At 42.4% G+C, this 13,488-nt stretch overlaps 1 protein-coding gene across 1 annotated transcript in view; it reads left to right on the forward strand.

Moving 5' to 3' along the window:
- Window positions 1–13,488, forward strand: part of LOC131937657 (thrombospondin type-1 domain-containing protein 7A) — a 222,134-nt gene that overhangs the window by 91,872 nt on the left and 116,774 nt on the right. Inside the window, exons 3-5 of the mRNA XM_059295249.1 lie at window positions 9,804–9,917; window positions 10,743–11,057; window positions 12,147–12,603. Of these exons, the coding sequence (XP_059151232.1) occupies window positions 9,804–9,917; window positions 10,743–11,057; window positions 12,147–12,603 (886 nt within the window). The remainder of the gene's footprint in view (window positions 1–9,803; window positions 9,918–10,742; window positions 11,058–12,146; window positions 12,604–13,488) is intronic.

Here is a 13,488-nt window from a genome sequence, read left to right on the forward strand (position 1 = left end):
ACACAACCACATGCATGCACACAAAAACACACACATACACTCACAAAAACACACATATACATGCAATGACACACACAGATATACTCATACACACAGAGGCACATATGGATATGCACACAATGTATTACATACACACGTAGACACACACACAGACAAAAATGTACACACGCATTTACAAACACATTGACACACATACAGACAATATCAAGATGCGCAAACACAGTCACACATTCCATATACACATAGACGCACACACGGATACACGCACAAACACATAGAAGCACATACAAATACACACAGCGACACAGAGACCACATACACACAGAAGCAAACACACATACACACACGCAATCTCCGAGTCTAATTTCATTCTCTGCTTTCTGTCAGTTCCCAGCTTCGATAGCCGTCCATTCATTCCCCGTCCATCGTGGCCGTCCATTCATTCTCCGTCCATCGTGGCCGTCCATCCTCATAATGCCGGCGTTGTCATTTCTCTTTTCTTCCCAGGCCGCCCCTCTAACTTTATTCCAGACCGATAACGATGGATCACTCAAATATTTCAGCTGCAATATGTCATGGGCCAGACCGTGAAACCACATAATTGTATACTCAGACACTTAAATATACACACATATATATATACGTATATATATATATATATATATATATATATATATATATATATATATATATATATATATATATATATATATATATATATATATATATATATATATATATATATATATATATATATATATGTATATATATATATATATGTGTGTGTGTGTGTATGTATGTATGTATGTATACATATATATTTAAATATACATTTATTTTTATGTATATACATAAGTGTATATATATATATATATATATATATATATATATATATATATATATATATATATATATATATATATATATATATATATATATATATATATATACGAGAAAAATGGCCCGTTGAGGAAGGGTACAACGGGCGCTAGGCTGATAGTGCTGTCTCTTTTCTCTAAACTAAAACCAACCCACCCCCCCCCCCACACACCACCCCCACCCCCCCACCCCCACACACCACCCCCACCCCCACCCCCACCACAGACCACCCCCACCCCAACCCCTCACCCCACACACCACCCCCACCCCCACCCCCCCACCACACACCACCCCCACCCCCACCCCAACCCCTCACCCCCACACACCACCCCCACCCCCCACCACACACCACCCCCACCCCCACCCCTCACCCCCAAACACCGCCCCCCCACCCCCCACCCCCCCAAAAAAAAACATGTCTACCGTCCCATTCAACGAAATATAATTATATACTTTTTCCAGTGTCCGCCCCCTCCCAGAAAATTCTACCCCCGCCCCCGAAAATTTCAAGTACCCCCACCCCTCTCCGGGGAGGAAAAAGTCTGAAAGAAACACTGAAACCAACCCACCCCCCACAACCACCCCCCACCCCCCCCCCCCCACACACACCACCCCCCCCCCCACACACACCACCCCCCCCCCACCCCTCCACCACCCCCCACCCCCCAAAAAAACATGTCTACCGTCCCATTCAACGAAATATAATTATATACTTTTTCCAGTGTCCGCCCCCTCCCGGAAAATTCTACCCCCGCCCCCGAAAATTTCAAGTACCCCCACCCCTCTCCGGGGAGGAAAAAGTCTGAAAGAAACACTGAAACCAACCCACCCCCCCACACACCACCCCCACCCCCCCCACCCCCACACCCCCCCCACACCCCCCCCCCACCCCTCCACCCCCCCCCCCCCCCCCAAAAAAAACATGTCTACCGTCCCATTGCAAGAAAACCACTTTTTAGATTAGACACATTAATTAGGCGGTAATTTTATTATAGAGTATCGATGAGGAAATTTCTTTTGAGTTGGGGAGGGGGGGGGGGGGCTCAGACATTCTTACGCGGGGGGTGGGGCTTCGCCCCTACCCGAAGAATTGTATGCAAGAAACTCTTCACGCAAACCATTTAGATTAGACAACATTTCCTTTTTTTCAATGTTTACGCGAGAATCAATGACGTCATTACATTACTGTGTGCACTCTCTGGTTTGAGATTATGTTCTACTCTACGCTAAATGTGTCGACGTCATATTTCGTTTTTCGAATTACTGTGCATGTTTTAAAATTGCTTGTGTTTTCTCTAGAGCGTTCTTGTCAGACAGAGCGTTCTTGTCAGACAGAGCGTTCTTGTCAGATAGACAGACAGCGAAACTATTATTATAGACGAGAAAAATGGCCCGTTGAGGAAGGGTACAACGGGCGCTAGGCTGATAGTGCTGTCTCTTTTCTCTAAACTAAAACCAACCCCCCCCCACACACCACCCCCACCCCACCCCCCACCCCCACACACCACCCCCACCCCACCCCCCACCCCCACACACCACCCCCACTCCCACCCATCACCCCCACACACCACCCCCTCCACACACCGCCCCCCCCCACCCCCCCACCCCCAAAAAAAAAAACATGTCTACCGTCCCATTCAACGAAATATAATTATATACTTTTTCCAGTGTCCGCCCCCTCCCAGAAAATTCTACCCCCGCCCCCGAAAATTTCAAGTACCCCCCACCCCTCTCCGGGGAGGAAAAAGTCTGAAAGAAACACTGAAACCAACCCACCCCCCCCACACACCACCCCCCACCCCGCCTCCCCCCCACACACCACCCCCCTACCCCTCCACCACCCCCACCCCCAATAAAAACATGTCTACCGTCCCATTCAACGAAATATAATTATATACTTTTTCCAGTGTCCGCCCCCTCCCAGAAAATTCTACCCCCGCCCCCGAAAATTTCAAGTACCCCCACCCCTCTCCGGGGAGGAAAAAGTCTGAAAGAAACACTGAAACCAACCCAATCCCCCCCCCACCCCCCCCACCCCCACACACCACCACCCCCACCCCCCCCCCCCCCCCCCCCCCCAAAAAAAAAACATGTCTACCGTCCCATTGCAAGAAAACCACTTTTTAGATTAGACACATTAATTAGGCGGTAATTTTATTATAGAGTATCGATGAGGAAATTTCTTTTGAGTTGGGGAGAGGGGGGGGGGCTCAGACGTTCTTACGCGGGGGGTGGGGCTTCGCCCCTACCCGAAGAATTGTATGCAAGAAACTCTTCACGCAAACCATTTAGATTAGACAACATTTCCTTTTTTTCAATGTTTACGCGACAATCAATGACGTCATTACATTACTGTGTGCACTCTCTGGTTTGAGATTATGTTCTACTCTACGCTAAATGTGTCGACGTCATATTTCGTTTTTCGAATTACTGTGCATGTTTTTAAATTGCTTGTGTTTTCTCTAGAGCGTTCTTGTCAGACAGAGCGTTCTTGTCAGACAGACAGCGAAACTATTATTATAGATATATATATATATGTGTGTGTGTGTGTGCATTACATATGATATCATAGAGTAGGATCGTTTCGAGAACCTTTCGTCTGAATTGCTGTGCTACAAGGGTTAAGGGTCAGATTTTTTGTTAATGGCTAGAGTAACATCTATCGTTTGTATGTTGTGAAAAATATAGAATGTCATATAGTTTAGTGCGAGTAGAGTTTACCCGTAGGCTATTATATAATCTAGGTAAAGTAGATTTCATCTTTAGAATGCTGCTGAACAATTTAATTAAAATATATTGTGTGTGAAATGTTGCGAAAAAGTTTAGGTAACACATAATTTAATTGCACATTGTTTTATAATTGGCTTCAGAGGCGTAGCGACCCTTCCCGGCGCCCGGGGACAAACTTTTCGACTTGAACCCCCCCCCCCCCCTTCAAGATTTCGATTTGCACCCCCCTCAACCTTTCAATTTATTTTTCCAACCCATTTTGGCGCCCCCTAAGGTCGGCGCCCGGGGACCTATGCCCCCCCCCCGCCCCCCCCTCGCTACGCTACTGATTGGCTTATATGTAAACTGTAGCTTTACAATGTAGGTAAAATATAACTAATATCTAGAATATATAATTGCTATTCATATGGGTATAATATCGTTTATATGTAGAGTTTTGTTATATAACTCTAACTCTCCAGGGCCTGCTGACTAAGACCATTCTCTCCAGATAATTATGTTTTAAAAGTATTTTATTTATAAACCTACATATATAACGCACATACTATACACACCTGATCGCTTTTTCTGTATGTTTACCAAAGGTATAAAGATAATTTTGGCGAAAAGCGAACAGGAATATGATCCCAATTTGTGAAAGATCGATTTTCTTTCGATCAGTTATTTCCAATTATCGTGGCACGCCCTAGACGTTGGTTTAAAAAAAAAATGTAACCGTTAATGTGATTGGTCGATTTATTCTTTGCTCGCCTTAGTGGGGGTATCAATTGATCTCTGCTCGGGTCGATGCCGGAAGTCGGCGTTTTTTTTTTTTGTAGGTGAGAGGAAATTTCGCACGCATACACACACACACACACACACACTCACGCACATACACACACACTCATATACATACACACATACGCGCACATACATACACACGTACAAACACACACACACGTACACACATACATACACACACGCATATACATACACACACACGCACATACATACACACACATGTACAAACACATACACACAGACGTACACATACATACACACACACGTACAGACATATACACACAGACGTACACGCACATACATACACACATACACATAATGTGCACCAAGAAGTTATTATTTTATAGTTTGTTTAAAATATTTGTTTCATCTTTCAAATTTTTAAAAAAAAATGTTAGCGTCCATACATAATTAATTAATTCCATGATTAATTAAATAGTTTTGAAACAGATTTTCAACGTATTGAAATAATAAAAAAAAAAAAAAACATCTCGATCGTCTGCTTAGTGAAAGAAATATTTACGGCCAGAGTTTTCACCACTCTTATGCTGATTAATTATTGAGTTTAAGTCCAAAATGTTTGTTTTCAATCAAAGAGTGACCTAATTAGCCGCCTAGTTGATTTAGACATCTAACGATCCATAAACTTTTTTTTTAATAAACACAAAATTTTTTAATATTAAAAGGTTTAAGATTGGACAAAAATCAGAGGGACTGAGTGAGAGAGATAGTGTGTGAGTGTGTGTGTGAGAGAGGGATAGTGTGTGTGTGTGTGTTAGAGAGAAAGTGTGTGAGTGTGTGTGTGAGTGAGGGATAGTGGGAGTGTTTGTGTGTGAGAGAGATAGTGTGTTTATTTGAGTGTGAGTGAGGGATAGTGTGTGAGTGTGTGTGTGTGAGAGATAGTGTGTGTATTTGTGTGCGAGTGAAAGAGAGGGATAGTGTGAGTGTTTGTATGTGAGAGAGATAGTGTGTGAGTGTGTGTATGAGAGAGGGATAGTGGGAGTGTTTGTGTGTGAGAGAGATAGTGTGTGTATTTGAGTGTGAGTGAGGGATAGTGTGTGAGTGTGTGAGAGAGATAGTGTGTGTATTTGAGTGTGAGTGAGAGATAGTGTGTGAGTGTGTGAGAGAGATAGTGTGTGTATTTGAGTGTGAGTGAGGGATAGTGTGTGAGTGTGGGAGAGAGAGATATCGTGTGTATTTGTGTGTGAGAGAGATAGTGTGTGTATTTGTGTGTGAGAGAGATAGTGTGTGTATTTGAGTGTGAGTGAGGGATAGTGTGTGAGTGTGTGTGAGAGAGATATCGTGTGTATTTGTGTGTGAGAGAGATTGTGCGTGTATTTGAGTGTGAGTGAGGGATAGTGTGTGAGTGTGTGTGAGAGAGATATCGTGTGTATTTGTGTGAGAGTGAGAGAGAGGGATAGTGTGAGTGAGACGAAAAAAATAGAGGGAAATAACCAAGAGAGAACAGAAAAAGTAACGAAAACAATTCTTTTTACTATTGATCACTTTAACAGATATAACTAAAACATATTTTTAAAAACTTAGCAGTGACGTGACAATCTTAAAATAATCTTTCTATAATCACATGACGTCATGAGCCCCACAACAATTACATATATGAGCTGCCAGTTCATAGGGAATTTCTTCAGTTACGGTAAATTACAGTCAATTAGCTTCGTTTTGAAGGTATTAGTTTTGACACCTGTAGTTGTCGATAGTATTGACGAAAAAATGTCTGGGCGAGAATTAAATGAGGGAATAATTTTAGAATTAGTTTTGTTTCGGCAATATTTGGGTTCGGCATATCTAGCACAGCAAGCGTCAATTAGCTTAATTGGCGTAATGAAGATTAGATCAGGCTTATATAGACCTAGAAAATATATTTTTCATTTTTTTTTAAAATTTTCTTGAAAAACGTTAGAGAATGGTTTATTTATTTTTACCTTATTCACAACATTCGCATTTATTTCGAAATAATTGATTACATTATTTTTTTTTCTAAAATGAAAGTAAGATTTATTTTTTTAATTCTGGAATATCTGCGCATGTTTTTACTTCCTCTGTTCACTTTGTTTTTCGGTCACAGTTTTTAGCTTTCCCCTGCAGTACCGGACGCCATGTTTGTTTTGATTTACCGCATTCGTTCGGCGCATGTCAGCACGCACCTTCGCAGGTAGTGGTTACGGGCAAAGGGAGGCAACTCTCATCTCCCAAGACCCGTAACCCATTACCTGCGTAATGAAATAATCCAAACCACACGACGAAGGCAAATATTTTGGCTCGAATCGAGCTCAGCATCTTGAGGCAACACCAGGCAACTGTGAGTGGGTTTGCATGTTATGATTCGATGCTTAAGCGCGCGAGCGGTTCTAAGGGGTGAGTGGTTTCCTACCTGAAGGGCACGGAAGTGGGTCTAGAAGGTCGGCTGATACCTTGGCTCAATGACAACTCGCCGTGTTGCTGTGGTTGATGGTGTCAAGTGGGGGATGGAGATGCTCTCCAGCAGGGCGGTATCGTATCGATTTTTTTAAAAATTATTTTAGCAGGTATCGAAGTGAATGTTAGGGTTAGATACAGGGTTGTGGCTTTCTTCTGAAAACGGCTAAAAGGGTTTAGGCCATGCTTAGGGTTAGTTTTAAGTTACTATCCAAAGAAAGATTCGATACGGTCTTAACGGCGGTAAAATGAGTATCGATACTTGCAATGAGGTCGACGCTCTTCAGGTAACGGAAATAAACCTGTGTGATATTACTAATTAATCTCATTAATTAATGTGCTTGTTTCTGTGACCTCGGCATATGAAGAAGTAGTGTGGTCAGCACTATGCCCAGCCGCCCTTACTTTCCCTAACGTGAGTTAAGTACCCATCAGTTGGGTGGACTAAGGGATGGTCAACTGACTTGAACCCGGATACGATCTCGAGACTTACGGGTTAGCTGTCCAGCTCTCTACCGCTAGACCACTCCGTCGATTATTTCACCATTAATGTTGCCTACTCTCGCAAAACCACATAGACCCACTTCTGTTCAATGAACTTTCGACATCAACGGCAACTAAAAAAAAAACAACAAGCCCATTGCACCCTAACTTGTCGATAGGGTAATCAGATTAATTTTTATCTTCGCAATACGTGAACAAGCAAACCGCAGTGCTGCTATTTTATCATTAAGTTGTTTCGTTTTTATCAAACGAAAAACATATGAGGTTAGCGTGCAGGCTGATACAGCAATAACAAAAATACGAGAAGACATTGGGCAGAGGAAATAAGAACAAGAAAAAAAAGCGAATGTAGAATGAAATGTCTATAAACCTTTTGGTGTGTTTTGTTTTACTGTGGTAAGAATGGTTCGGTTAGTGTGTGGGTTTTTTTTTAATGCGATCTAGTTCGTTGGGTAATGAAAGTTGTGTGTGTTAGTTGTGTCTTTGTTGTATATGTGTGTTGTATTGTGTTAAGGAGCATATTGTTATGATAGTGTTGTTTTGTTAAATAAGGATACGTGCGAATATTTGAGTATTGGGAAGACCGATATTATATGAATACATACATTCATATATATATATATATATATATATATATATATATATATATATATATATATATATATATATATATGTGTGTGTGTGTGTGTGTGTGTGTGTGTGTGCGTGTGTCTTTCTGTCTGTGTGTATCTGTGTGTCTAGCTCTATAGAAAACCATTGCAGTGGTCGAACATCACACCAAACCTAACCAGCTAACTGCAACTCTAACATGTTTTTTTAGCGTATCCAATTTTTACAAATAAATATTGTATTCACTCACGGCTACCGACTCCTGATCTAGACTGACTGCCGACCCCTAACAGCTGAACTTTGACCTAAGATATCTTGACTAGAGTCGTCTCCCTTTCTTTAAAATAAATTTCTCACAAGAATTCAGAGAACATGGCGCCACCAATGTCTATTGTTATGTCTTTCCTACGTTCCAGATTTGTATACATGTATGTGATTTATATTACTGAGTATAAATACTTCTCATAGTAAACAATGCTGTCTTCCCTTAATAAATTGTAAACCGTATTCTAGTGAATTATAAAGGAACAAATTTATTAGTTGTACAAAAATACATTTCCTGATATTATTTTTGACATTTCAAAGCACATACATTTTACTGATGTATTGATAGGCTAAACCAACTTGTCAATGGTCTGAATAGAATTGTCATAGTTGAGAATCTTCTAAATAGAAATACAATCAAAATTATTATGTAGTGCTATCAATCAATGGATACAATAGCAATTCAAGGGAAATAATTCAATATAACTCCTACCAACAAATGATACAGTGATTGTAGCCCGTATATGCAAACATTCATTGCAAAATTATTTTAAATATTATGTTGTTAAATTGATTTAATTTATTCCAATGATCGAAAACATGAATTACATGTTTAAAAATATTGAGATATGATTACAGTTATGAAATATATCGCGTTATTCAACAGTAGGAGAAGACTATATAAACTGGTTTATTTTGTTTAATTTTCATGTGCCTAACGATTGTCCAAGTAATTGGAATAACAAACAATAAATTTACGATGAATCACCACAAATCATGCTTTTTATTTTACAATATTTTCCAAAGCTTGTTTTTGCTGTTTTAAGTATATTCTAACTTTAAATAGAGTTTTTGTATTTAATGTTATGAACTATTTTGTGGATTTTAAATGACTGGTCTAAACATGATATTTTCTTAAAGTTACTTCATGACATGTGTCTTGTCCTTAGTTTAATGCGGCAGTGTTGGCTAATGTCAATAGACAGAAAGTTTAATATAATGTCAAACCCTTGTCTATTTACTATTGTTAAACCTAACGTCACATCCACTTGAGAGCAAGTACTTGTCCAAATGTCATGTCATTTCCGCAATGTCAATGTAGCAATTGTTTGACCAAATGTCATGTCATGGCATGTCAACTATGTCAATGTAGCAATTGTTTGACCAACTGTCATGTCCACAATGTCAATGTAGCAATTGTTTGACCAACTGTCATGTCCACAATGTAGCAAGTGTTTGACCAAATGTCATGTCCACAATGTAGCAAATGTTTGACCAAATGTCATGTCCACAATGTCAATGTAGCAATTGTTTGACCAAATGTCATGTCCACAATGTCAATGTAGCAAGTAATTGACCAAATACCATGTCATGTCCACAATTTCAGTGTAGCAATTGTTTGACCAAATGTCATGTCCATACTGTCAGTGTAGCAAGTGTTTGGCCAAATGTCATGTCTACAATGTCAGTGTAGCAAGTGTTTGACCAAATGTCATGTCATGTCCATAATGTCAATGTAGCAAATGTTTGACCAAATGTCATGTCATGTCCATAATGTCAATGTAGCAAATGTTTGACCAAATGTCATGTCATGTCCACAGGTCAGTGGGGTGAGTGTCTGCACGTGACCTGCGGACCCGGGGGGAGCCAGTCACGTGACATCACGTGTATATTGAGAACAGGTCAGGAGGTGATGGAGCAAAACTGTGATCCAGGTGAGTTATGTGTGACCCATGTCTTTTACTGTGTGATCCAGGTGAGTTATGTGTGACTCTGGTATTTTACTGTATGATCCAGGTGAGTCATATGTGTCCCATGTCTTTTACTGTTTGATCCAGGTGAGTCATATGTGTCCCATGTCTTTTACTGTGTGATCCAGGTAAGTTATGTGTGACCCGGGTCGGTGACTATATGTCCCATGTCTTTTACTGTATGATCCAGGTGAGTCATATGTGTCCCATGTCTTTTACTGTGTGATCCAGGTGAGTTATGTGTGACCCATGTCTTTTACTGTATGATCCAGGTGAGTTATGTGTGACCCGGGACAATGACTATATGACCCAGGTCTTTTACTGTATGACCCATGATATTAGCACTGTGACCCAGTCTAGTACTGCATGACCCATGATGTTAGCACTATGTGACCCAGTAGTATGACGTTTGCACTTTATTTCTAAGGTGTTTTATCAACCTGCTATGTTTCTAGACCGAAGTACCTTTAGCAACGTAATCTATAGTGTTTGAACACCAAATACGTCACAAATATTGTATGAATATCAATGTTATAAGGGTGAATGTGTTTTTCACCATCAATCTAACGCGTGAAGGTTACTTTACATCAATAGTAGACAATGTGTATATGATACTGTTTCAAAAATGGTTTACCCTTATATACATTATTTGTATAGGAAAGTTTTTAAAAATATGACAATTACTGATTACGTTAAAGTAACACTTAGCGTATGTATGTTCAACAAAAATGACCATCACTTTTTATACAGTAATAAATCTATTTCTTCTCCACGCATGCGCACTTGCAGCCATCAAACCCGTCAAGCACCGGATCTGCGTCAGGCCGTGCACGGAAAAAGTCATCCTGGGAATTCCCGATGTCTACCACGACGGTTCCAGAGAGCCGCTCTCTCCTGGGTACCATCAGCAGGACGGCAACAGGTACGGCCAGTCCGGACCCGGCAGGGAGTCGACGTGGGACAGGCCGGAAAAAGCCGGATACAACACCGACGGTCTGGACGTGGATTCGTACGGGAGGAACCGGCCGCGGTTCCCGAAGCCGGCAGGTTCCGGCGACGTAGAGTGGGTCGTTTCACAGTTCGGTAACTGCCGGCTGGCCCCAGGTAGGTGTGAGAAATGGATTGTTGTCTGATATTAAATACACAATGTCCCCACCCTCACACAATGTCCCCACCCACACACAATGTCCACACCCTCACAAAGTCGCCACCCTCACACAATGTCCCCACCCACACACAATGTCCACACCCTCACAAAGTCGCCACCCTCACACAATGTCCCCACCCACACACAATGTCCACACCCACACACAATGTCCCCACCCACACACAATGTCCCCACCCACACACAATGTCCACACCCACACACAATGTCGCCACCCACACACAATGTCCCCACCCACACACAATGTCCACACCCACACACAATGTCCCCACCCACACACAATGTCCCCACCCACACACAATGTCCCCACCCACACACAATGTCGCCACCCACACACAATATCCCCACCCTTACACAATGTCCCCACCCAAACACAATGTCCCCACCCTCACACAATGTCCCCACCCAAACACAATGTCCCCACCCACACACAATGTCCCCACCCAAACACAATGTCGCCATTCACACACAATGTCCCCACCCTCACACAATGTCCCCACCCACACACAATGTCCACACCCTCACAAAGTCGCCACCCTCACACAATGTCCCCACCCACACACAATGTCCACACCCACACACAATGTCGCCACCCACACACAATGTCCCCACCCACACACAATGTCCACACCCACACACAATGTCGCCACCCACACACAATGTCCCCACCCACACACAATGTCCACACCCACACACAATGTCGCCACCCACACACAATGTCCCCACCCACACACAATGTCCCCACCCACACACAATGTCCCCACCCACACACAATGTCCCCACCCACACACAATGTCCCCACCCAAACACAATGTCCCCACCCACACACAATGTCCCCACCCACACACAATGTCCCCACCCAAACACAATGTCGCCATTCACACACAATGTCCCCACCCTCACACAATGTCCCCACCCAAACACAATGTCCCCATTCACACACAATGTCCCCACCCACACACAATGTCCCCCCATACACAACGTCTCGAGGGTCCACTGTAACTCATAAACTTGTGTATGTATTCCAGGTGTACAGTCTTGCAGCAAGAACAAAGGCATACGATATAGGAACGTGACCTGTGAGCGCAAGGCTGACCAGGTCAAGGTCACGCCGGCCTTGTGTGAAAACATCGAGGCCGAGCCGGCAGACAGCGAGCCGTGCGACCTGCTGTGCCGGCAAGACTGCGTGGTGACTGAGTTCTCGGACTGGGCACCCTGTGACGCCACCTGCCAGCTGACCAATCACACGAGGACCCGCGAGGTCGTGGTGCCCCCGCGCCACCGGGGGAGCCAGTGCCCCGTGCTGTCGGAGATGGCGCCCTGCCCGAACTGCAGCAACGCCGTGAGCTATGAGTTCAGCAACTGGTTGGCGTGCGTGGACATCAAGTCGGCCTACATGAAGAGCATCCGGTCGCATCCGTTGATTGGGTACCAGAAGAGAGACATCTCGTGCGTGCAGACTAAAGGGCGCTTCACATCACTCAAGTAGGCTGGCCAGAAATTAGGCTGATATAATTTATGCATTAATTATAGTGTAGACACCATGGGGTCACATTTATTTTATATAACAAACAACTAACATGGGCTTATTGTGGTGGGGTGGTTATGGACCCTAAAATAAAAAGACACTGAGATCGTATAGCTAACGCCTACAATCTCGAAATTATAGATTTCACATTTTACGCTGGTTCGATGCCCGATCGGGCGATTCCTGCGCCCCAGGTGCTTCAAATTTGGTAGGCGCCTGCCTCGGGTCGACAGAACAAGGGGGCCGATACCGGTCGGCCGCAAAGTCCACGATGAGGGGTCAAAACTGACCTCGAATGCGGGCGCCTTATATGAGCTGTGTATAAAAAAAAAACTTTTGCCGAACGACCCCCCCCCCCCATCATATTTTGTGAGGTAGCCCGATCATAGAGGGTAACGAAAAACTTTTTGCCCGTCGTAAAAACCCGTTGGGGCTTTTAGATATGTCCATATACCCTATTATCTTATATAAACTTAGCAACGTTTGGAGAAAAAAGTAAACAAATACTACGTCCTATGGTCTATGTTCAAGGGAGGTGACTTTCTAAAGTAATTATTTTTCATTTATTTTATACTATTTTCAATAAAAACAGAAAATGACGAAGTATAGCTTTCACATGAAGTACGAATGTCGGTACATATTATATGTATCCAAATTAAATATTGGAAATTAACTCCAAAAGTTAATGTAATATAATCTTTGAGTTATGCTATCAATGAAGCCTATGTATATATATATATATATATATATATATATATATATATATATATATATATATATATATATATATATATATATATATAGTGATTACGTCCTCCCACAATGTTAATGGTGTCACCCTG

The sequence above is a fragment of the Physella acuta genome, unplaced genomic scaffold (genome assembly GCF_028476545.2).
Source record: "Physella acuta isolate Inbredline_101_S28 unplaced genomic scaffold, ASM2847654v3 ptg000217l, whole genome shotgun sequence".
In the NCBI taxonomy this organism is placed as follows: domain Eukaryota; kingdom Metazoa; phylum Mollusca; class Gastropoda; family Physidae; genus Physella; species Physella acuta.